Below are 26,974 nucleotides of genomic sequence, written 5' to 3' on the forward strand. Positions count from 1 at the left end.
GCTTCAAGCGAAGGTTACACATACATTTGAGTACGTTTGGGTGGGGAATAAATAGGAGTGGGTTCCCATGGGGCAATATGCCTGCTGCAGTTTGGTGTATTCTTGTGTTCTTATATTAACAGCTGAATTTCCACACTGCAAGTACGTTTAGGTGAGTGAAACTACGTGAGTAGGCAAACACACAAACGCAGGCAGTCAGTCAGTCAGTCAGTCAGTCAGTCAGTCAGTCAGTCAGTCAGTCAGTCAGGAAGGAAGGAAGGAAGGAAGGAAGGAAGGAAGGAAGGGAAGGGAAGGGAAGGGAAGGAAGGAAGGAAGGAAGGAAGGAAGGAAGGAAGGAAGAAAGGGAAGAAGGAAGGGAAGAAGGAAGGAAGGAAGGAAAGGGAAGGAAGGAAGGAAGGAAGGAAGGAAGGAAGGAAGGAAGGAAGGAAGGAAGGAAGGAAGGAAGGAAGGAAGGAAGGAAGGCAGTCAGTCAGTCAGTCAGGAAGACAAAACAGACACACACACATATAAGAAGAGAACTCGTCCACCCCCCTCAGCCCTAGAGCCGTTACCATAACAAAAAAGGTCCCCGCAACAGGTCCTGAATTATTCAGAGCGTTAATGAGGTGGGCGTCGTTACGAGGTGACCAACACACGCGGCGTAATTTGCGTATCTCACAGTTATCGTCATCACTGTTATGGCCAACATAATGATATACGCCGCGTTTATTACGTCTTCATATTACGTTTATATTCTCATTCAGTTATTTTGCTATCTTATCTAATTATTAAATTATCCATATCTATGAATATAATCAGTTTGATTGCCATTTGGTTATTGACTTTAGATACTTAGTGAGGAGGCGAAGATTCAGGCCGGGTGAATACCAATTATACTAATGTAATTGTTTCTGTGTATTTCAAGTTTGTATTTAATTTGACATGAATCAGTTTTCAACAGTAATTTATTATAGCATTTTTTAATGTAATTTTTTCCATACAGTTTTTTCCACGTGTGATAATAAAGCGTTTTTCCATTGATGGTGACATGCTGGAACCTGGAGCGTGGCTAGCGCTGTGAAGTGTCTGCCTCACCCTTCCTCTCACCGGCCCCAGTTACATCCTGAGGTGTCTGCTGTGTCCAGATGTGGCTGCTGTGTCTCCAGATGAGTCTGCTGTGTCTCCAGATGTGTTTGCTGTGTCTCCAGATGTGTCCAGATGTGTCTGCTGTGTCCAGATGTGTCTGCTGTGTCCAGATGTGTCTGCTGTGTCCAGATGTGTCTGCTGTGTCTCCAGATGAGTCTGCTGTGTCTCCAGATGTGTCTGGTGTGTCCTGATGTGTCTGGTGTGTCTGATGTGTCCAGATGTGTCTGCTGTGTCCAGATGTATCTGCTGTGTCTCCAGATGTGTTAGCTGTGTCTCCAGATGTGTCTGCTGTGTCCAGATGTGTCTGCTGTGTCCAGATGTGTCTGCTGTGTCCAGATGTGTCTGATGTGTCCAGATGTGTCTGCTGTGTCTCCAGATGTGTCTGCTGTGTCCTGATGTGTCTGCTGTGTGTCCAGATGTGTCTGCTGTGTCCAGACGTGCCTGCTTTGTCCAGATGTGTCTGCTGTGTCTCCTGATGTGTCCAGATGTGTCTGCTGTATCTCCTGATGTGTCCAGATGTGTCTGCTGTGTCCAGATGTGTCTGCTGTGTCTCGTGATGTGTCCAGATGTGTCTGCTGTGTCCAGATGTGTCTGCTGTGTCTCCAGATATCTGCTGTGTCTCCTGATGTGTCCAGATGTGTCTGCTGTGTCTCCAGATGTCTGCTGTGTCCAGATGTGTCTGCTGTGTCCAGATGTGTCTCCAGATGTGTCTGCTGTGTCCAGATGTGCCTGCTGTGTCTCCAGATGTGTCTGCTGTGTGTCCAGACGTGCCTGTTGTGTCCAGATTTGTCTGCTGTGTCCAGATATGTCTGATGTGTCTGCTGTGTCTCCAGATGTGTCTGCTGTGTCCAGATGTGTCTGCTGTGTGTCCAGATGTGCCTGCTGTGTCCAGATGTGTCTGCTGTGTGTCCAGATGTGTCTGTTGTGTGTGCAGATGTGTCTGCTGTGTCTCCAGATGTGTCTGCTGTGTCTGCTGTGTGTCCAGATGTGCCTGCTGTGTCCAGATGTGTCTGCTGTGTGTCCAGATGTGTCTGCTGTGTGTCCAGATGTGTCTGCTGTGTCTCAAGATGTGTCTGCTGTGTCTCCAGATGTGTCTGCTGTGTCTCCAGATGTGTCTGCTGTGTCCAGTAATATAGTAATGACGTTACTATTTTGTAACTGTTTGGTCCAAAATACCAATATGTAGTGATGGACTACATCACCAGAAAGCTACATCGTTCATCCAGAGAGCTAAAGCTAAAACCAAACTTCAATATCTCTAGGCCTAGTGTAGCACACGTATGTGCTTTATTACGCCTCAGACAGTGTGTATTAGGTACTAAAGAAAGTACTAAACTTTAGTACTACTTTAGTACTTTAGTACTTTAGTACTTTAGTACTACTTTAGTACTAAACTTTAGTACTAAAAGTAGTACTAAAGAAAGTAGTACTAGAAGAGCTTCTGTTAAGCTAGGTATTAGATTTATGATAAAAAGTTTCCGGTTTGTCTAAATTCAATAATAAAAAATTGAGTTTCTGGTGATCCCTCACAACATATTGGTATTTTCGACCAAATAGTTACAATAAGTACTTTCACTTAAGGAGGATGGGCTGCGGTATTCACAACCAGCTGGCTCTCTAGTTCTTCTTGAACTGCTTCTTTCTGAATACTTAAACAGTTCTCGTGAGAAGATCGCATGATACTGGAGAGTTACTTGTGTTAATCACTGGACCTTGGCACTCTCTTCAACTGAAGCCTCCGCCCACAAACTGAGATAAAGGCTCAATTAACTCGGTTAATTGATTTTCCATTTGAAATTTTTATAAGAATGGATTTCATGTGCATATGGTTAATACATTGTACATGTTTATCTCTCAGAATGTTCGGCAATATGTTTATTGTTTGTGATGTGTGCCAATATATGTATGAACACGTTGTACTGAACGGGGTGAGCATAGCTTGAGCTACCTCATTCCTTTGTGTGTATTTTACCTCAATAAATTTATTTCAATTTCAATTCAATGCGCCAATGGCAGCGCTATAGTGGTGGTATTTTTCTTAAACTGTTAACGGCCCTTCACCTGCTACACCATAGGGACAGGTTCAATCTCACTAAAGTTTCCTAACAGGAAGTGTTTCGGCCGAATGGAACAATGCTTTAAGATTCATCAAAATCACAGGATTTATCGCTATCTTCTTGAGGTTATCTTGAGATGATTTCGGAGCTTTAGTGTCGCCACGGCCAGGTCCTCGACCAGGCCTCCACCCCCAGGAAGCAGCCCGTGACAGCTAACACCCAGATACCTATTTTACTGCTAGGTAACAGGGGCATAGGGTGAAAGAAACTATGCCCATTGTTTCTCGCCAGCGCTCGGGATCGAACCCGGGACCACAGGATCACAAGTCCAGTGTGCTGTCCACTCGGCCGACCGGCTCCCTCGACCGGCCGATCGCTAGAGGAACTTTGAGTAGTAGAGGCCTCGTGTGCGGTGGCCGGCCGCACAAGCCTCGGGAAGAACCTTAGACAAAACAGTAAAGTATAAGCGAGTTACCCTTGGTTGGTCTCGTGGCACCCTTCGACAGATAGGGGTGCCACCTTTGGACAGATAGGGGACCTTACAATACCCACTCGACCCAGGACAGATTTGATATAGCGGATTAATTCAGCCTAATTGGGTCTTACTAAACTTCAAGAGAAACGTGTAATTATACAGGTTGTAATACACAAACGTGTGGCAAGATGCCTGTCGAGCAGCTTCACAAGAGACAGTGAGGTGGCTTGTGTGTCCAGGAAGTACTCAAGCCCCCCACCATGTCAAGGAGCTGGTCACAGGAGGCAGAGAGTGCTGCCCTACTGTTCGCCAACTCATTCAATCATCCCCATGAATCTGTAAAGAAAAAAAGGAGAGTATTAATTACACACTCAAATGTTTATAAATTTAAAAGTTTATCACATTAATATTTAAAATACCAACAACAACATTTTCTCCAAGGAGTGCCGGACCAACCGGGCTGTGGCGGATATGTGGGTTTGCGGGCCGCTCCAAGCAACAGCCTGGTGGACCAAACTCTCACAAGTCTAGCCTGGCCTCGGGCCGGGCTTGGGGAGTAGAAGAACTCCCAGAACCCCATCAACCAGGTATCAACCAGGTATAAATCAGCCATCAACAACATGCAGAGTAATAACTGCAAATATAATTATAACAAAACTGTCTCTAGAGGACTATAAAGATAAAAATCAATAAAGTGTTTTACAAAGTCAAAATGTACATACGTAAACTTAAAGTAAATATTTTTCACAGTTCATAGGTAATTATAAAAATAAATGCTTAACGAAATTCAAAAATTTCCAGAGATCTTACTCTAATGGATAACGTTTCCGGCCAAAAACTTCAATTTACAAATTCAACAGACTGTCAGGTATTGGCACTTGGAGAAGCAAGTTCGGTACAAAGCCACCAATTGGTTGGGGCGCCGAGCCACTGCCAGCATCAATCAGCGCTGGCAACACTTCCAGCAACCGCAAACAAACCGACTAACACGAAGCATGGCATTTATATCACATAGTTGGACATGGAGCAAGGAGGGAAGGATCATCAAAATAAACAGAGGAACTCTGTATCGTTCCCACAGGATGATGAATGATGATGATACAAATAATAATAAAAATAAGGGAAAAAATGTGAAATTTTTCTTATCCATGAGGGAGAAGGCTCCTTGGGGCTCCTTTCCCTTCCCTCCATCCCAACACAATTATTATACGGTCTCGGGGTCGTGTCGTCATCCCTACCCCGGCTGTGTTATATGATTGGTAATGTCGAATTTCGTTCCTTGGATTACCTAGTGACTGAAGGCTTATACTACTACTACTACTTCTAATAACAACAACAACAATAATAATAATAATAATAATAATAATAATTATAATAATAAATGAGAAAATCCGAAGGAGCCGTGATGAGGATTCGAACCTATGCGCTGGGTATTCTCAGGCACACGCCCCAGACAATCAGCCCGCAGCCCGTCCTCCAAACAAAGACCCAAAGTCCATTCCACACACCCGCTAAACCCTCTGTTTATGAATGAAAAACAGTTTACACACGACTCACAACTGGTGACGTTCGAACACTTCCAGAACAAGTGCTTCACTGACGAATTTTGTTCGAACCACAACGCTGTAAATGCTTCACCCACGTACTACAAATAATCGCCAACAGAACCTAAACACCTAACCTAACCTATGCCTATATATGCACAATATGCTAATATATTATAATATTAATTTATATTTGAGAACATTCCCGTCTTGAATGAACAGCATGTATAAATTTATAAATGCGTCTGTGGGGTCGACCGCTGGATGTAATGGACTTGAGTCGACGACGGGTTGCCCCATGCACACTGGCTTCTGTCATCTAGAAATGTTCTACCTCTGATGCTCCTTTTTCAATACACAGAGTAATCACACTAACGTGATGCATCAATGAGAAAATCCGAAGGAGCCGTGATGAGGATTCACTTCTGTCCAGTTTCAGTGGAAGCCTCAGGAACCCTCGTATGATCAGTAGAACTCCAGGTTGCAATCCTTTTACCATGTCGTGGTCTGATTGTCTGGGGCGTGTGCCTGGGAATACCCAGCGCATAGGTTCGAATCCTCATCACAGATTATATTCCACATAATCCACATCCGAATAGACTATCTGCGGAGTCTATTCCCTGAGAATTTTGTATGGGAAAATTATGTATACCCTGAGAAAATCTTTCGAGCAGGGTGGGAATCGAAGGAGCGTCCTGGGTGACTCCAGATGCGCGCCTTCACCCCTCCCCCCTGGACCACGAAATGATAAATATTATAACCTGAGATCTCGCGCGTCTTTAGTTACCCAGGACACTCGTTCGAGCCCCGGTCCTGCTCCAATGATCTTCTCGTAGATACATCGCGTTACTGTGATTTCCTTGTGTATGCGCATGTTTATCTATTTCATCTACCTTCCAGTGACGGGAGGGAGATAGATGAAATTGGTACACATGCACATACTATCCACGTGTTATGTGTATGCACGAGGAAAGACTAAATAGTTAAGTCTTTCCACGTTATTCATATCTCTTAACTCTGGGACTTGTCTGATTACACATCCCTGAACTTTCTCCAGCCTCTTTTTGTGTTTGACAAGATAACGACTTCCAGCTGGCGCCGCATTTCACAACTAATATGACATATACAATATTGGATGACTCCTTATGCAGACGTGTGCTTGCGTGTGTGAGTGTGTATGTGAGTGTGTGTGTGTGTGTGTGTGTGAGTGTGTGTGTGTGTGTGTGTGTGTGTGTGTGTGTGTGTGTGTGTGTGTGTGTGTGTGTGTGTGTGTGTGTGTGTGTGTGCGTGCGTGCGTGTGTGTTTGTTTTAGGTAAATACAAATGCCCTATTGATCATCAAAGTCATGCGCTGACTGAATACCACTGCCTCGCAATATACCATGGAATATTAATGACAAAATTTCGGTGTATTAATTAATTAGGGCTACGGTCGCCTCTCAGCCAGGAGCACAGGTGTGTCCCTCCCCTCAGCCAGGAGCACAGGTGTGTGTCCCTCCCCTCAGCCAGGAGCACAGGTGTGTCCCTCCCCTCAGCCAGGAGCACAGGTGTGTGTCCCTCCCCTCAGCCAGGAGCACAGGTGTGTGTCCCTCCCCTCAGCCAGGAGCACAGGTGTGTGTCCCTCCCCTCAGCCAGGAGCACAGGTGTGTGTCCCTCCCCTCAGCCAGGAGCACAGGTGTGTCCCTCCCCTCAGCCAGGAGCACAGGTGTGTGTCCCTCCCCTCAGCCAGGAGCACAGGTGTGTGTCCCTCCGCTCAACCAGGAACACAGGTGTATCCCCCTCCCCTCAGCCAGGAGCACAGGTGTGTTCCTCCCCTCAGCCAGGAGCACAGGTGTGTCCCTCCCCTCAGCCAGGAGCACAGGTGTGTGTCCCTCCCCTCAGCCAGGAGCACAGGTGTGTGTCCCTCCGCTCAGCCAGGAACACAGGTGTGTTCCTCCCCTCAGCCAGGAGCACAGGTGTGTGTCCCTCCGCTCAGCCAGGAACACAGGTGTGTTCCTCCCCTCAGCCAGGAGCACAGGTGTGTCCCTCCCCTCAGCCAGGAGCACAGGTGTGTGTCCCCTCCCCTCAGCCAGGAGCACAGGTGTGTGTCCCTCCGCTCAACCAGGAACACAGGTGTGTGTCCCTCCCCACAGCCAGGAGCCCACAGGTGTGACCATACAGGTGTGACCAATTAACATATGTGCGTGGTCGTAACATTACACCTGGTGTTGTCTGAACACCTGCTCATTAACACGAGGTATAGATGACTGAGCGCCCCGGACACGCTCTACTCAATGAGGCGTCACGGCGTTTGTGTCGCAATTACGATACCTGAAGAACGCCCAGATATCAGAAGCCGTAAATTGGCTATCCTATTTATCTGCAAAGATAATGTATATATTACTGATATCCACTTACGTCACTGAGGGTGTAATAATATAAATACTGGGTATCCAAATGAACAAAGTGCCTTGAGGTTATCTTGAGGTTATCATGAGATGATTTCTGGGCTTTAGTGTCCCCGCGACCCGGTCCTCGACCAGGCCTCCACCCCCAGGAAGCAGCCCGTGACACCTGACTAACACCCAAGTACCTATTTTACTGCTAGGTAACAGGGGCATAGGGTGAAAGAAACTCTGCTTAATGTTTCTCGGCTCGCCCTAGATCGAACCCGGGACCACAGTATCACGTGTCCAGCGTGCTGTCCGCTCGGCCGACCGGCTCCTCCGTTTCCAATCGCGGAACCATTTACACACATTCAAGGTATCTTAAGTACACTTATATATTTTTTGTTGTATTAAACACGTTTGTTAATTTCCTTAAATATTGTGTATAAATACTGGTGCGATAACTTAAGATTTCATGGAACACCTTGAACGACTTAATAAGTTAATTATGGAAGAATCTGAGACTCTTATGACCTGAGACAACTGAGCAATCTGGTTATGTCCGAGCTAATATACCTATATAAGCAGTCTGTCTGAAACCTACGGAAGCATGGGTAAACCTATCGGGACATGGATAAACCATCAGACACGGGTAAAGCGAGACACGGGTAAACTGAGTGAGACACGGGTAAACTGAGCGAGACACGGGTAAACTGAGCGGGACACGGGTAAACTGAGTGAGACACGGGTAAACTGAAGGATACACGAGCAACAATGACCGCCGGCCCCCCTGACAATATCACCGTCCCTGGGAACATGTATATAATTATCTATGCGACACAACCTCCCAAACTTTGCTCTCTAGCGTCGCCCGACACAAAAATGTTACTGAAAACTTTTGTATAAGGTAAACACACACGACGACTACACAAGAACATCATTATATTGACGGTCTGCACCTACACTGACGGTCTACACTACACTGAGGGTCTACACCTACACTGACGGTCTACACCTACACTGAGGGTCTACACCTACACTGACGGTCTACACCTACACTGAGAGTCTACACCTACACTGAGGGTCTACACCTACACTGACGGTCTACACTACACTGAGGGTCTGCACCTACACTGAGGGTCTACACCTACACTGAGGGTCTACACCTACACTGACGGTCTACACCTACACTGAGAGTCTACACCTACACTGAGGGTCTACACCTACACTGACGGTCTACACCTACACTGAGGGTCTACACCTACACTGAGGGTCTACACCTACACTGACGGTCTACACCTACACTGAGGCTCTACACCTACACTGAGGCTCTACAGTACACTGAGGGGTCTACAGTACACTGAGGGTCTACACCTACACTGAGGTTCTACACCTACACTGAGGGTCTACACCTATACTGAGACTCTACAGTACACTGAGGTTCTACACCTACACTGAGGCTCTACAGTACACTGAGGTTCTACACCTACACTGAGGGTCTACACCTACGCTGAGGGTCTACACTACACTGACGGTCTACACTACACTGACGGTCTACACTACACTGACGGTCTACACCTACACTGACAGTGTCCCCATACACTGACCATGTCCCCCATACACTGACCATGCCCCCCATACACTAACTATGCCCCCATACACTGACCATAGTCCCTATACACTGACCATGCCCCCATACACTGACCATGTCCCCATACACTGACCATGTCCCCATACACTGACCATGTCCCCATACACTGATCATGTCCCCTTACACTGACCATGACCCCATTCACTGACCATGTCCCCCCATACAATGACCATATCCCCATACACTGACCACGTCCCCATACACTGACCATGCCCCCATACACTAACCATGCCCCCATACACTGACCATACCCCCATACACTGACCATGCCCCCATACACTAACCATGTCCCCCATACACTGACCATGTCCCCCATACACTGACCATGTCCCAATACACTAACCATGCCCCCATACACTAACCATGCCCCCCATACACTGACCATGTCCCCCATACACTGACCATGTCCCCCATACACTGACCATGTCTCAATACACTAACCATGTCTCCATACACTGACCATGTCCCCCATACACTGACCATGTCCCCATACACTAACCATGCCCCCATACACTAACCATGCCCCCATACACTGACCATGTCCCCATACACTAACCATGCCCCCATACACTAACCATGCCCCCATACACTGACCATGCCCCCATACACTAACCATGCCCCCATACACTAACCATGGTCCCCATACACTAACCATGGTCCCCATACACTGACCATGCCCCCATACACTGAACATGCCCCCATACACTGACCATGCCCCCATACACTGACCATGTCCCCATACACTAACCATGCCCCCATACACTAACCATGCCCCCATACACTAACCTTGCCCCCATACACTAACCATGTCCCCATACACTAACCATGTCCCCATACACTAACCATGCCCCCATACACTAACCATGCCCCCATACACTAACCATGCCCCTGTACACTAACCATGGTCCCCCATACACTAACCATGCCCCCATACACTGACCATGCCCCCATACACTGACCATGGTCCCCCATACACTAACCATGGTCCCCCATACACTAACCATGGTCCCCCATACACTAACCATGGTCCCCATACACTGACCATGCCCCCATACACTAACCTTGCCCCCATACACTGACCATGGTCCCCATACACTAACCATGGTCCCCATACACTGACCCTGCCCCCATACACTAACCATGCCCCCATACACTGACCATGCCCCCATACACTAACCATGCCCCTATACACTAACCATGCCCCCATACACTAACCATGTCCCCATACACTAACCTTGCCCCCATACACTAACCATGTCCCCATACACTAACCATGCCCCCATACACTAACCATGCCCCCATACACTGACCCTGCCCCCATACACTAACCATGCCCCCATACACTAACCATGCCCACATACACTAACCATGCCCCCATACACTGACCATGCCCCCATACACTGACCATGGTCCCCCATACACTAACCATGGTCCCCCATACACTAACCATGGTCCCCCATACACTAACCATGGTCCCCCATACACTAACCATGCCCCCATACACTAACCATGCCCCCATACACTAACCATGCCCCCATACACTAACCATGCCCCCATACACTGACCATGCCCCCATACACTAACCATGCCCCCATACACTAACCATGCCCCCATACACTAACCATGCCCCCATACACTAACCATGGTCCCCCATACACTAACCATGCCCCCATACACTGACCATGCCCCCATACACTGACCATGGTCCCCCATACACTGACCATGCCCCATAGACTGACCATGCCCCCACACACTGACCATGCCCCCCAATACACTAACCATGGTCCCCATACACTGACCATGCCCCCCATACACTAACCATGGTCCCCCATACACTAACCATGGTCCCCCATACACTAACCATGCCCCCATACACTAACCATGCCCCCATACACTAACCATGCCCCCATACACTAACCATGCCCCCATACACTAACCATGGTCCCCCATACACTAACCATGCCCCCATACACTAACCATGGTCCCCATACACTGACCCTGCCCCCATACAGTAGCCATACACATGCTCGCAAATTTAAAATTCCAACTTTTATGACCCAGATAAGTTTGGCTGCCATTCACCTCTGTTGGTTACTGACAATTACAGTTTTGTTAGGTCAATATAATGAGGTTGTGGGTCTTCTGTTGGCTGGCCAGCCCGCCACGTCTGTAACGTTAGCTCTTTAGTTTGCTACGTTGTCAGTAACGTTGTTTATGTGGTTAGTAACGAGGTTTATAACATTAGTAACGTTGTTTAGGTTGTTGGTAATGTTGTTTGTATCGTTAGTAACGGCATTGATATCGTTAGTAACGTTGTTTGAATAATTAACGTCGTGCCGTTAGTTACAGTATTTATCTCGATAGTAACGTTGTTTGTATTGTTGTTATTATCTTTAGTAACGTTGTTTAATTGTTATAATGTTTAATAACGTTATTATATTTAGTAACGTTGTTATAATCTTTAGTAATGTTAAATGGTTATTAATGTTTTTAGTAACGTTACTAATAACATCAGTAACGTTGTCAGTATCATTAGTTACCATGTTATTATAATTAGCAACGTTGAGGAAATTAACTGAAGCAATGAGGTGACTCGAACCAGCGATCAAGGTACTCCCAGTCGTGCACCTTACCCCTGTACCACGACATGGTACTCCCAGTCGTGCACCTTACCCCTGTACCACGACATGGTACTCCCAGTCGTGCACCTTACCCCTGTACCACGACATGGTACTCCCAGTCGTGCACCTTACCCCTGTACCCCTGTACCACGACATGGTACTCCCAGTCGTGCACCTTACTCCTGTACCACGACATGGTACTCCCAGTCGTGCACCTTACTCCTGTACCACGACATGGTACTCCCAGTCGTGCACCTTACCCCTGTACCACGACATGGTACTCCCAGTCGTGCACCTTACCCCTGTACCACGACATGGTACTCCCAGTCGTGCACCTTACCCCTGTACCACGACATGGTACTCCCAGTCGTGCACCTTACCCCTGTACCCCTGTACCACGACATGGTACTCCCAGTCGTGCACCTTACCCCTGTACCACGACATGGTACTCCCAGTCGTGCACCTTACCCCTGTACCACGACATGGTCTAAGTCATACAGCCAAAGATTCCAGTGAATCCACAGAAAGTGTGGAGGCTTCTACTGAAGGTAGTCCAAGTTTTACATATAACCCCCATGCACTCTGGTGAGGGGTAAAATAGTTCATAAACCGTAGGCTGATGCTATCAACACAACATCCATATTTTAAAGAGCATATTAGGTATGTCTATACTTGTGTAGCTGCCCTAGACTATATGAGTGGGGTCCATGCAGGTCGGCGTTCAATCCCCGACCGTCCAAGTGGTTGGGCACCATTTCTTCCGCCCGTCCCATTCCAAATCCTTATCCTGACCCCCCTTCCCAGTGCTATATAGTCGTAATGACTTGGCGCTTTCCCCTTGATAACTCCCCTCCCCTCCCTACTTACATAATAGAACAGAATAGAAGTACAAAAGACTTACGTCAAGTCGTCAAACACATCTAGTTTCATCACCTTTGCATCAACTGGCAACAATAAAAACATTCAAGCTTTGCTAAATAATAAAGTTTGAGGCGACTGCCATCACAACCACTCTTGCAGCCATCAGGAGGAGAAAACCTTCACACAAACTGCATGAACCATGAAGAAGACGCAGGTTAAAGTCCCGTCCTAACCATGCACCACCCACTACACATTTTAAAGCCTTGTCTATTTAATATAAACTCTTTACAATATAGTATTATAGGAAACTGATCGTTAATATAAGACTAAAATCTTAAATAATCAAACCACACCCGGAGAGAAAGACGGGATCTCTTCCGTCCTCCCAGCCCCCCCAGATACTGCAGCTCCCACCCCAGATACTGCACCTCCCAGCCCCCAGATACTGCACCTCCCAGCCCAGATACTGCACCTCCCACCCCAGATACTGTACCTCCCACCCCAGATGCTGTACCTCCCACCCCAGATACTGCACCTCCCACCCCAGATACTGTACCTCCCACCCCCCAGATACTGCACCTCCCACCCCCCAGATACTGTACCTCCCACCCCAGATACTGTACCTCCCACCCCAGATACTGTACCTCCCACCCCAGATACTGCACCTCCCACCCCAGATACTGCACCTCCCACCCCAGATACTGCACCTCCCACCCCAGATACTGCACCTCCCACCCCAGATACTGTACCTCCCACCCCAGATACTGTACCTCCCACCCCCCAGATACTGCACCTCCCACCCCAGATACTGTACCTCCCACCCCAGATACTGTACCTCCCACCCCCCAGATACTGTACCTCCCACCCCCCAGATACTGCACCTCCCACCCCAGATACTGCACCTCCCACCCCCCCAGATACTGCACCTCCCACCCCAGATACTGTACCTCCCACCCCAGATACTGTACCTCCCACCCCCCAGATACTGTACCTCCCACCCCAGATACTGTACCTCCCACCCCAGATACTGTACCTCCCACCCCCCAGATACTGCACCTCCCACCCCAGATACTGTACCTCCCACCCCAGATACTGCACCTCCCACCCCAGATACTGCACCTCCCACCCCAGATACTGCACCTCCCACCCCAGATACTGTACCTCCCACCCCAGATACTGTACCTCCCACCCCCCAGATACTGCACCTCCCACCCCAGATACTGTACCTCCCACCCCAGATACTGTACCTCCCACCCCCCAGATACTGTACCTCCCACCCCAGATACTGCACCTCCCACCCCAGATACTGCACCTCCCACCCCAGATACTGTACCTCCCACCCCAGATACTGCACCTCCCACCCCAGATACTGTACCTCCCACCCCCCAGATACTGCACCTCCCACCCCAGATACTGTACCTCCCACCCCCCAGATACTGCACCTCCCACCCCAGATACTGCACCTCCCACCCCAGATACTGTACCTCCCACCCCCCAGATACTGCACCTCCCACCCCAGATACTGTACCTCCCACCCCAGATACTGCACCTCCCACCCCAGATACTGCACCTCCCACCCCAGATACTGTACCTCCCACCCCAGATACTGCACCTCCCACCCCAGATACTGTACCTCCCACCCCAGATACTGCACCTCCCACCCCAGATACTGCACCTCCCACCCCAGATACTGTACCTCCCACCCCAGATACTGCACCTCCCACCCCAGATACTGCACCTCCCACCCCAGATACTGTACCTCCCACCCCAGATACTGCACCTCCCACCCCCCAGATACTGCACCTCCCACCCCAGATACTGCACCTCCCACCCCAGATACTGTACCTCCCACCCCAGATACTGCACCTCCCACCCCAGATACTGTACCTCCCACCCCAGATACTGTACCTCCCACCCCAGATACTGTACCTCCCACCCCAGATACTGCACCTCCCACCCCAGATACTGCACCTCCCACCCCAGATACTGCACCTCCCACCCCAGATACTGCACCTCCCACCCCAGATACTGTACCTCCCACCCCAGATACTGTACCTCCCACCCCAGATACTGCACCTCCCACCCCAGATACTGCACCTCCCACCCCAGATACTGTACCTCCCATCCAAGTAGTAATAATAACCGAGACAAGGCAATAGAGGTAAGCCAAGCTTTTCTGACATAGCTTTAGGCCGAGTCTAAAGTTGTGTAATATTATAGAATGAAATAAGAATTATGTGATCTATCTATAAGAATATCGTTGGATCAGGTGTATGGGTTAAGGCGCGCGTCTGAGGTTACCCAGGACGCTGGTTCGATCCCCCCGTCCTTCTTCTAAGACTTTCTAAAGTGTAATATTGTCTTAGATAACACAAATCACCATATCTGGGAGAATGCAAGCCACCAGAACCGGAAAGCATTATTTAAACACCACAACTCGTTGAAATGAAAGGTCCGACGTTTCGGCCCGTCCTTGGAACTTTATCAAGTCGTAACTGATGATCCAAGACGGGCCGAGACGTCGTGACCAGAGTTCCTCCTCCTAGGCCAACGACGGACATTCCCCCAAGATGCAACCCATAACAGTTGCCTGTTTCACCGGTCCCTATTTACTACTACTTACATAGAGATAGCAGATGACAGTAAACGTGCCCAAACGCCTCTGTTCTGCCCCGGGAATCGAACCCAGACTCACTCAAGTGCAACCCGTCTGCGTTATCCACTACGCTATTGAACTCATCAATACAATGTATTTTGCTCCGCCGATCTCAGTCATCAGGGGAAAATAACCTAATCCTGTACAGCAATATTGGAACAATGGAAAATGCCAGATTTTATTGAAAATACGAAAAAACGTATGAAATGTCATTAAAAGTATATTGATATCAAGTAGAAAAAGAGGAATTTTGCGCAAAATGAATTTCAGTTGTGTGCTTGCGAGTCCTGGAAAAAATATAATATGCCGGTCATAAATGCTAGACTTTGATCTCTAATCTTTTATATCTATATTATTTACACTGCTCTGGTTATCTACATGGTGAGCACACAGCCGGTGGTGTAGTGTGTGGTGAGCACACAGCCGGCGGTGTAGTGTGTGGTGAGCACACAGCCGGTGGTGTAGTGTGTGGTGAGCACACAGCCGGTGGTGTAGTGTGTGTGGTGAGCACACAGCCGGTGGTGTAGTGTGTGGTGAGCACACAGCCGGTGGTGTAGTGTGTGGTGAGCACACAGCCGGTGGTGTAGTGTGTGGTGAGCACACAGCCGGGGTGTGGTGTGTGTGGTGAGCACACAGCCGGTGGTGTAGTGTGTGGTGAGCACACAGCCGGTGGTGTAGTGTGTGGTGAGCACACAGCCGGTGGTGTAGTGTGTGGTGAGCACACAGCCGGTGGTGTAGTGTGTGTGGTGAGCACACAGCCGGTGGTGTAGTGTGTGGTGAGCACACAGCCGGTGGTGTAGTGTGTGGTGAGCACACAGCCGGTGGTGTAGTGTGTGGTGAGCACACAGCCGGGGTGTGGTGTGTGTGGTGAGCACACAGCCGGTGTAGTGTGTGGTGAGCACACAGCCGGTGGTGTAGTGTGTGGTGAGCACACAGCCGGGGTGTGGTGTGTGTGGTGAGCACACAGCCGGTGGTGTAGTGTGTGTGGTGAGCACACAGCCGGTGGTGTAGTGTGTGTGGTGAGCACACAGCCGGTGGTGTAGTGTGTGGTGAGCACACAGCCGGTGGTGTAGTGTGTGGTGAGCACACAGCCGGGGTGTGGTGTGTGTGGTGAGCACACAGCCGGTGGTGTAGTGTGTGGTGAGCACACAGCCGGTGGTGTAGTGTGTGGTGAGCACACAGCCGGTGGTGTAGTGTGTGGTGAGCACACAGCCGGGGTGTGGTGTGTGTGGTGAGCACACAGCCGGTGGTGTAGTGTGTGGTGAGCACACAGCCGGCGGTGTAGTGTGTGGTGAGCACACAGCCGGGGTGTGGTGTGTGTGGTGAGCACACAGCCGGTGGTGTAGTGTGTGTGGTGAGCACACAGCCGGTGGTGTAGTGTGTGTGGTGAGCACACAGCCGGGGTGTAGTGTGTGTGGTGAGCACACAGCCGGTGGTGTAGTGTGTGTGGTGAGCACACAGCCGGTGGTGTAGTGTGTGTGGTGAGCACACAGCCGGTGGTGTAGTGTGTGTGGTGAGCACACAGCCGGTGGTGTAGTGTGTGTGGTGAGCACACAGCCGGTGGTGTAGTGTGTGTGGTGAGCACACAGCCGGTGGTGTAGTGTGTGTGGTGAGCACACAGCCGGTGGTGTAGTGTGTGTGGTGAGCACACAGCCGGTGGTGTAGTGTGTGTGGTGAGCACACAGCCGGTGGTGTAGTGTGTGTGGTGAGCACACAGCCGGTGGTGTAGTGTGTGTGGTGAGCACACAGCCGGTGGTGTAGTGTGTGTGGTGAGCACACAGCCGGTGGTGTAGTGTGTGGTGAGCACACAGCCGGGGTGTGGTGTGTGTGGTGAGCACACAGCCGGTGGTGTAGTGAGCACACAGCCGGGGTGTAGTGACCACACAGCCGGTGGTGTAGTGTGTGGTGAGCACACAGCCGGGGTGTGGTGTGTGTGGTGAGCACACAGCCGGTGGTGTAGTGAGCACACAGCCGGGGTGTAGTGTGTGGTGAGCACACAGCCGGTGGTGTAGTGTGTGGTGAGCACACAGCCGGTGGTGTAGTGTGTGGTGAGCACACAGCCGGGGTGTGGTGTGTGTGGTGAGCACACAGCCGGTGGTGTAGTGAGCACACAGCCGGGGTGTAGTGAGCACACAGCCGGTGGTGTAGTGTGTGGTGAGCACACAGCCGGGGTGTGGTGTGTGTGGTGAGCACACAGCCGGTGGTGTAGTGAGCACACAGCCGGGGTGTAGTGTGTGGTGAGCACACAGCCGGTGGTGTAGTGTGTGGTGAGCACACAGCCGGTGGTGTAGTGTGTGGTGAGCACACAGCCGGTGGTGTAGTGTGTGGTGAGCACACAGCCGGTGGTGTAGTGTGTGTGGAGAGCACACAGCCGGTGGTGTAGTGTGTGGTGAGCACACAGCCGGTGGTGTAGTGTGTGGTGAGCACACAGCCGGTGGTGTAGTGTGTGGTGAGCACACAGCCGGTGGTGTAGTGTGTGGTGAGCACACAGCCGGTGGTGTAGTGTGTGGTGAGCACACAGCCGGGGTGTGGTGTGTGTGGTGAGCACACAGCCGGGGTGTGGTGTGTGTGGTGAGCACACAGCCGGTGGTGTAGTGTGTGTGGTGAGCACACAGCCGGTGGTGTAGTGTGTGTGGTGAGCACACAGCCGGGGTGTAGTGACCACACAGCCGGGGTGTAGTGACCACACAGCCGGTGGTGTAGTGTGTGGTGAGCACACAGCCGGGGTGTAGTGACCACACAGCCGGGGTGTAGTGTGTGGTGAGCACACAGCCGGGGTGTAGTGTGTGGTGAGCACACAGCCGGGGTGTAGTGTGTGTGGTGAGCACACAGCCGGGGTGTGGTGTGTGTGGTGAGCACACAGCCGGGGTGTAGTGACCACACAGCCGGTGGTGTAGTGTGTGGTGAGCACACAGCCGGTGGTGTAGTGTGTGTGGTGAGCACACAGCCGGGGTGTGGTGTGTGTGGTGAGCACACAGCCGGGGTGTGGTGTGTGTGGTGAGCACACAGCCGGGGTGTGGTGTGTGTGGTGAGCACACAGCCGGGGTGTGGTGTGTGTGGTGAGCACACAGCCGGTGGTGTAGTGTGTGGTGAGCACACAGCCGGGGTGTGGTGTGTGTGGTGAGCACACAGCCGGTGGTGTAGTGTGTGTGGTGAGCACACAGCCGGGGTGTGGTGTGTGTGGTGAGCACACAGCCGGTGGTGTAGTGTGTGGTGAGCACACAGCCGGGGTGTGGTGTGTGTGGTGAGCACACAGCCGGTGGTGTAGTGTGTGTGGTGAGCACACAGCCGGGGTGTAGTGTGTGGTGAGCACACAGCCGGGGTGTAGTAACCACACAGCCGGGGTGTAGTGTGTGGTGAGCACACAGCCGGGGTGTAGTGACCACACAGCCGGGGTGTAGTGACCACAGCCGGGGTGTAGTGTGTGTGGTGAGCACACAGCCGGGGTGTAGTGTGTGGTGAGCACACAGCCGGGGTGTAGTGTGTGGTGAGCACACAGCCGGGGTGTAGTGTGTGTGGTGAGCACACAGCCGGGGTGTAGTGTGTGGTGAGCACACAGCCGGGGTGTAGTGTGTGGTGAGCACACAGCCGGGGTGTAGTGACCACACAGCCGGGGTGTAGTGACCGCACAGCCGGGGTGTAGTGTGTGGTGAGCACACAGCCGGGGTGTAGTGACCACACAGCCGGGGTGTAGTGACCACAGCCGGGGTGTAGTGTGTGTGGTGAGCACACAGCCGGGGTGTAGTGTGTGTGGTGAGCACACAGCCGGGGTGTAGTGTGTGTAGTGAGCACACAGCCGGGGTGTAGTGTGTGGTGAGCACACAGCCGGGGTGTAGTGTGTGGGGTGAGCACACACCCGGGGTGTAGTGTGTGGTGAGCACATAGCCGGGGTGTAGTGTGGTGAGCACACAGCCGGGGTGTAGTGTGGTGAGCACACAGCCGGGGTGTAGTGTGTGGTGACTGTGTGGTCACCACACACACTACACACTGCTGAATGAGTGTAGCAGCTCATTAAGTTAAGTAATTATGGTTAAGTTTGGGAAACAAAATAGCATGTGGGTGCTCCAAGTTGTGCGAGTCCCTAGTGGAGAGTTACTGTGCCATTATCTATATTAATGTATTGATTTTACTTTGGTCCTAAATACTGGACCGGTTACGTTTACTTTGACCTTAATTGTATGTACGAGTGTAAGTGTATGTTGTGCCTATAATATATTACTGATGTGTAGTTGAATTACTGTCTCATTCCCCCTCCAGTCATTATCCTTGTGCACGGTCGATTTTTGACCCTTTTACCTTGTACAAAGCTGATTGGTATAGTGTGTATGAGTGTCCTGAATGATTTTAAATTGTTATAATTCACGTTAAGCAGTCTTTCTATAATTGCCTGTGCTGTTTTATTATTTTGCAATAAGCAGTGATATTATATTCTTGCCTGTACTATATCTGGCATACTGTTCTGACTTTAATTTCTTGCCTGTGTTATATATTTGTCTTGACTTAAAATATTACTGTTATTAGTGCATTCAGTGTTGATCTAAAGAAAATGATTTCTGTTTGTACTTGAGATACTTGTAAGCTTGTCTTTCTAGGAATCTTTACTGGTCTACCGAGCCGAGTGACTGTGTTGCATTTTCAAACATTGGAGAAGGACCCAACCGCGAGCAGAAGTTAGTGAGGTCGTGGCATCTTATTCAGCGCTCCTTGATTGAAGTGTCATTGCTTTAAGTGCCAGTCCGTGATAGCGCTAATAATTATAACAGTCGTAACGTTATAACTAATAACATAGTAACGGTCGTGTTAGACTCCTTGACGGAGATTAAAAGACCTCAAGAAGGCAGTGCTTGTCGCTGTGGGACACAAACTAGAATTAAACCTTTCTCCTAACCTGTTGAGGAAGCACGAGCAGGTGTTATTCAGAGAGCACCTTAATCCAAACCCATGCTAAGTCAGATTTAACTCCAGGTTTGTGCACTCTTGCAGTGTGTAAGGAATTACCCATCCCAGCTGTTGATATTATCTTGAGAAATGATGTGACTATTCTACAAGTTGTTGGGCAGATTAGTCCCAGTGTTATTGCAGAACCTGTTTGTGCAAAGTTGCCCGTTGATGGAGTTGGTGCTATTCCTCCAGTAAGTACTGAATTAAATGTTGCAAGTGTAACGACCCCAATATGTCCTGTTAGTGCCATGGTTGCTGTGGGAGAGACCAGGATCCTTTCAGACGTGGAGTGGGTTATCTTGAGGTTATCTTGAGATGATTTCGGGGCTTTTAGTGTCCCCGCGGCCCGGTCCTCGACCAGGCCTCCACCCCCCAGGAAGCAGCCCGTGACAGCTGACTAACACCCAGGTACCTATTTTACTGCTAGGTAACAGGGGCATAGGGAGAAAGAAACTCTGCCCATTGTTTCTCGCCGGCGCACGGGATCGAACCCGGGACCACAGGATCACAAGTCCTGCGTGCTGTCCGCTCGGCCGACCGGCTCCCTTAGGGAGGTGGTTCTCTCCGATACTTTATTTGTTAATAATTAACCTGCATGTCGAGAGTGAGTCTGCAGAAGTAACCAGGCCTCAGCCTAGCCTAGTGGATGGTATTGTTGAGAAGGCCTTGGTATCAGGCACATGCCCGCTCGCGCTACACCCTGTTATAATACCATGTGTGAACTAAGTCGGACGGAGACTAATTCTTTTGAGTGTTATGACGAGGTTGTCTCTGTGGTAGATGTATTGGAGGACGGTTTGGGAGTCTTCCTCGATGAGCAGCTCCTGATGGGAAAACGGAGACCAGAGGAGCCTGCAGTAAACCTCCAGTAGGAGCCTGACAGCTGAATGGACAGTGGTTCGGATTCCTAGTCCTGAGGTTCCGGGTTCGATCCCCGGTGGATGCGGAAACAAATGGGCAGAGTTTCTTTCACCCTGATGCACCTGTTCACCTGGCAGTATATAGGTACCTGGGAGTTAGACAGCTGCTACGGGCTGCTTCCTGGAGGTGTGTAACAAAAAGGAGGCCTGGTCGAGGACCGGGCCACGGGGACATTAAGCCCCGAAATCATCAAGATAGATAACCTCACCCCTAAAGATAGAAGATAGCCTCCCATGTCACCTGACTGAGAAGTGACCCACCCTGAAGCCATCAACACTGCCACTCTTCAGGTCAAAAAAGGTGTCCAGCAGCTGGACACCCTCATAAACACTGTCAAACACTATCCTTCCCCGCAATAGCAGCCACCCAGAACTCACGATATAAATGCGAGCTCAGCACACAGTATATCCTTTCACGACCAAAGATCACATTCACTCCAAAAAATCTACCACTTACGGGCTATTCATGCCCGTGCCACTTCTTGGGTGGCTTAATCTTCATCAATCAATCAATCTTTGTAATCATTCAAATTCTGCATTGACAATGTTAGCAAGAGTTAACGAAAAGCATCTCTTAGCGCTAAGCCAAATAAAACTATAAATTCACTTTCTGACTTGTTGAAGTTGAAACTAATTTTTCAACTTCCTTCTCAAATGAAGGAAAATAGAGAAGATTCACGCTAGAATCATTGATCTCACCCTTTCAGTCACATTAATAATATATATATATATATATATATATATATATATATATATATATATATATATATATATATATATATATGTCGTACCTAGTAGCCAGAACTCACTTCTCAGCCTACTATTCAAGGCCCGATTTGCCTAATAAGCCAAGTTTTCCTGAATTAATATATTTACTATAATTTTTTTCTTATGAAATGATAAAGCAACCCTTTTCTCTATGTATGAGGTCAATTTTTTTTTATTGGAGTTCAAATTAACGTAGATATATGACCGAACCTAACCAACCCTACCTAACCTAACCTAACCTATATTTATAGGTAAGGTTAGGTTAGGTAGCCAAAAAAAGCTAGGTTAGGTTAGGTTAGGTAGGTTAGGTAGAGGAAAAAACATTAATTCATGAAAACTTGGCTTATTAGGCAAATCGGGCCTTGAATAGTAGGCTGAGAAGTGCGTTCTGGCTATTTGGTACGACATTATATATATATATATATATATATATATATATATATATATATATATATATATATATATATATATATATATATATATATACACATATACATATACATACATATATATATATATGTATATACATATATATATGTATATGTATATATATATATATCTTAGTAACCAACATCCACAACAGTATGCTAGGCCTGGGGAACCTGAACTGGTGTATATGGAGCCCTAAGGTCCGAAGACTTTTCTAATCAGAACGAGACTGATATATTCTCACCGATATATTGTTGATATATGGTGACTTCCCTTTAAATTTAAAGCAGCACCTTATTTAAAGCAACTTTACTTCTGCTGTGCTTCTGTAGAAAGCTTGGTATTATGTATTATCAATACAATTACATTATTTTCCGAAGATCAATGTTACTATGAGCACGGCTGCTGAGAGCTTTGTTTATATAACAAATATACAAAGAGCAACAGTGCAGTGGAAGGCTGTTTTTCACGGTAGGGCTTCCCGAGGACAATCCCATTTCTAAATCCCTCCCTTTACCCCCCCCCCCCCCACCTCACACATCAAGTAAAGGTCAAAGGTAAGCAAGAAGATTCGCTTCTGTGAGGCCTGAGCCTTATGGAATGTTAGAGCGGAAGTATGAAGGAACATATATGGCAGACATCGTAACGATACGCGAAGCTTCAAAGATACAGGATCAAATAGACAGAGAACCGTTAGTCAAATTGAGGAATAGCAGAACGAGGGAATAAAGAGGGAAAACAGAGACACAAAAATGGCAGAAAGCCCTTTTGTAGCCTAAGAATGACAAAAAAAAATCAAATGAATTGGTTTAATAACTAATTGGTTCGAAACCTTATGAGCTGACGCTCGACCTTGATAGCAAATCTATGGATTTGCATACACAGTAAGATATGTGAAACTAGTGAACATAAGGGTAGCCTTTATGAGCCTTTATAAGCCTTTATAGCCTTTTTAGCCTTTATATAGGCTATCAGAGCATCACAAACGTGAGACAAAGACTAGAACATGCAGTTATTATTCAAGTTATTACGTCTGCCGTGCTTTTGTAGAAAGCTGAGTATTATGTATTATGAATACAATTACATTCTTTTCCAAAGATCAATTTTGCTTTTAGCTCGGGTGCTGAAAGCTTTGTCTATATAACAAATATACAAAGAGAAGCATTGAATAGAAAGGTTGTTTTTCACGCTAGGGCTTCACTTCCGTGAAAAGTTATTCAAGCTGGAAAAGGTAATTGTATGTTGACCAGGGTAAAATATTTTAAACAGGAAAGACCGAGAGAGTGTCCAACCCGCCTTCTCAACTAACAGGTAGCGTGTTTTTCGTTATAGTAACCAACGTTACAAATACAATATACAATCAAAAGTGACGGTTCAACCTATCGAATCTGATGCTACGAGTTCTATGCATCAGATTCGATAGGTTAGGTAGGCTGCTTGGGTTCGTACGTTTCTAATTGGGTTAGGAGGTTGGATTAGGTACGGAGTGGCATATCAAGAGTGCCTGGAGTGGAAGCTGGAAACCCAAATGAGCTATAGTGATGTAAAAAAATATATTTTTACGGTGTGAAAACAACGAGGAAACTTAATAGACTATAATGGAAGACAGCATAAGCTTTCTCCACTTACAATATAATGTACATGAGAGCATGTGAGAAGGTAGGGGGGGGGGGAAAGGGTCACGGACTACAGCTCACAGATGGAGAGGCGGCGCCTATGAGCTACAGACGAGACTGCACATTTAAACAGGTTAGCATAAAGACATATATAATAAAATAATATAATGACAGCCAGCGAAGGTTTAGTTATTTACCACCCAGCAGGACCCCAGGAGCGGCACTCGTGCAGGACAGATACCAGTTGCTTAGGAAAGGGAGAGGGACGGGGATAAGGACAGGGATAGAGCCCCATGACGAGGGGACGCACCAGGACGGGGATAGGGCCCATGACGAGGGGACGCACCAGGACGGGGATAGGGCCCATGAAGAGGGGACGCACCAGGACGGGGAAAGGGCCCATGACGAGGGGACGCACCAGGACGGGGATAGGGACCCATGACGAGGGGACGCACCAGGACGGGGAAAGGGCCCATGAAGAGGGGACGCACCAGGACGGGGAAAGGGCTCATGACGAGGGGACGCACCAGGACGGGGAAAGGGCCCATGACGAGGGGACGCACCAGGACGGGGAAAGGGCCCATGACGAGGGGACGCACCAGGACGGGGAAAGGGCCCATGACGAGGGGACGCACCAGGACGGGGAAAGGGCCCATGACGAGGGGACGCACCAGGACGGGGAAAGGGCCCATGACGAGGGGACGCACCAGGACGGGGAAAGGGCCCATGACAAGGGGACGCACCAGGACGGGGAAAGGGCCCAAACGTCACAGGCATAAACAGGCAAGTACTTATGTATGACCACAGACAAAGAAGCGTGCACGCGCGCGCCTCCGCTGCTTGCAGGATTACGAGAATTGTGGTAAAACATTTTTAAACTCTGGTAATGTTGTCGTGGATCACACTAATGAAGTGTACTAAGGTAACACAGTGAACATGAGAATGAAATATGATCATGGCTTCAGTTTTTGTTCCTGCAACAACTCTGCAGCGACTTTCAGTTTTATGCTACAAGGCAGGATAATTATGTTTAAGACATACACTACACATATATTAATTATATGTGTAGTCTATTACAATGTTAGGCTAGAATACGTACGGTATGAAATTCAATTGACAGTCATACTAGTGAAGACATTACAGAGATAATTGTGTGTAGTGAAAATGTTCATGTTCTTCACCTGTAGTGTATGTTTGTAAGTGTATGCTAAAATCTCTCACCAGGGGAAGGTGTGAGCCCCGTGCCCAGTGCTACCCTTATTCTTGCCCATCACAAATCAACCTCTAAACACCTTGACTTGCTCCGCTATACCCTAAGCTTACCCTTGCACCTTGTAAACAAATCCCAATGCCCAAATACACCCCCAGCACACCTTAACACCTCCAAAACACCCCCACCCCGACCTCCATACACACTCGCCCTTCTACATTCACACACACACACACACACACACACACACACACACACACACACACACACACACACACACACACACACACACACGCACACACACATATACCCAAATGCAAAACGATATATATCCAGACACATCTTAACACAATCCAACAAACACCCTCCTACACCCAAACACAATCACACCCTAACCCCCCTCCACCCCTCCCCCCACCTAGCACACCAACCCCTGTACCACACTTCAACACATCTTAGCCCCTCCACCCTCCCCCTCCCCCCCCAACCCCGACATACCTTCATCCATTCACCGTTGATTCAGTTTGAAGAGGAAGATAGGCTAATTAAGACCCAGTAATGACTATGTGAATTGGATCATGAGGAATTTGTTAATGAACTGCTCCTGCTTGCTAAATTAGTGCCTTTGAAACGTGTTTTGACGGGAGTGGAGCCTAGCCACTCTGCTAAGGGAAAAGCGCAGCTTACTTATCTAAGATATGCCAAATTGATAACTGTCTCAGTGCAAAAAAAAACTTCCAAAGGATATCATAACTGTATTTGTTTTCTAAAACTTAAAAGGCAATAATAATAATAATGATAATAATAATAATAAATTATATTAGTAAAAATTTGATTAATAACAATACTAATAAAATTAAGAATAACAATAATACCTGTAAAAATAAAACAACCAACATTACCACCAGAAACAACTGCAAAAATACTAATTGATTGTCTTTGGAGAGGATTCATATATTTCGATACCTGAAATAATTACTTTTAGAACCTAAACCTCTTACGTCGAATCCATTGTTGCAGAGACCCCCATCCCAAGTTGGCTGTGGTCGATAATTACAGCCAGCGGCTCCTTCACAAACTTCTAACAAAACCCTGGACTTAGCACATGATCCCAGCAGCGGCGGCGGCGGCGAGGCGTGATAGGGAGGAGTCAATCGTTCTCGGGACAATATTACACAAGACACGTCCACTTTATTGGGGGCAGTTGTGTGTGAGGACAAATACCCAAACTGACACTGACTTTGGACACTGGCAACATAAGTGGGCCAACGGCCAAAGTTAAAGGGGACATAATAGCACTAAGTGTCGCCATTGATAACAGCAAGTGGGTGAACCAATAAAACTAAACACTGTTGGAGGTAATAGTGACTTTGGACATTGGAAACAGGAAGTATGCATACCTGGAACAAATAGGTGGACACAATTATAATAGTAAATGGCCTCACTGACAAGAGCAAGTGGGCGAGCCGACTAGAGTAACTGGAAGCACCAACAACTGTAAACACACCTCACATTACACTATATAAGCGTGTCAAGGAAGAACAAGTCCACTACGGGCTCACCATGGCCCGTGCTACTTGGAACTTTTTGTTCCAAGTAGCTGAATCTAAAAACAACAACAGCGTCAAGGAAGGTCACCCTAACGCTAAATACAAGTTATGTGAAACTCATTCTGGCTGGCCAGGCATGGATCCCTCTACCTAAATAAACACACAGCAATCCTAGTGAGAGTCCA

The 26,974-nt window shown here is 48.5% G+C and overlaps 2 protein-coding genes across 5 annotated transcripts in view; both read right to left on the reverse strand.

Moving 5' to 3' along the window:
* LOC123756565 (adenylate cyclase type 5) overlaps nucleotides 1-26,974 on the reverse strand; it is an 814,648-nt gene that overhangs the window by 646,435 nt on the left and 141,239 nt on the right. Inside the window, exon 1 of one of the 4 annotated variants that reach the window (XM_069331336.1) lies at nucleotides 3,836-3,993. The exons of the other annotated variants lie outside the window; for them this stretch is intronic. The gene's annotated coding sequence lies outside the window, so the exon portion shown is untranslated. Of the gene's footprint in view, nucleotides 1-3,835; nucleotides 3,994-26,974 lie in introns of those variants that run through there. 4 annotated transcript variants of the gene reach the window in all.
* LOC138368376 (filaggrin-2-like) overlaps nucleotides 1,096-26,974 on the reverse strand; it is a 36,175-nt gene continuing 10,296 nt past the window's right edge. The window contains exon 2 of the mRNA XM_069330905.1: nucleotides 1,096-2,044. Within this exon, the coding sequence (XP_069187006.1) occupies nucleotides 1,096-2,044 (949 nt within the window). The remainder of the gene's footprint in view (nucleotides 2,045-26,974) is intronic.

Source organism: Procambarus clarkii, chromosome 25 (genome assembly GCF_040958095.1).
Source record: "Procambarus clarkii isolate CNS0578487 chromosome 25, FALCON_Pclarkii_2.0, whole genome shotgun sequence".
NCBI classification, from domain to species: Eukaryota; Metazoa; Arthropoda; class Malacostraca; order Decapoda; family Cambaridae; genus Procambarus; species Procambarus clarkii.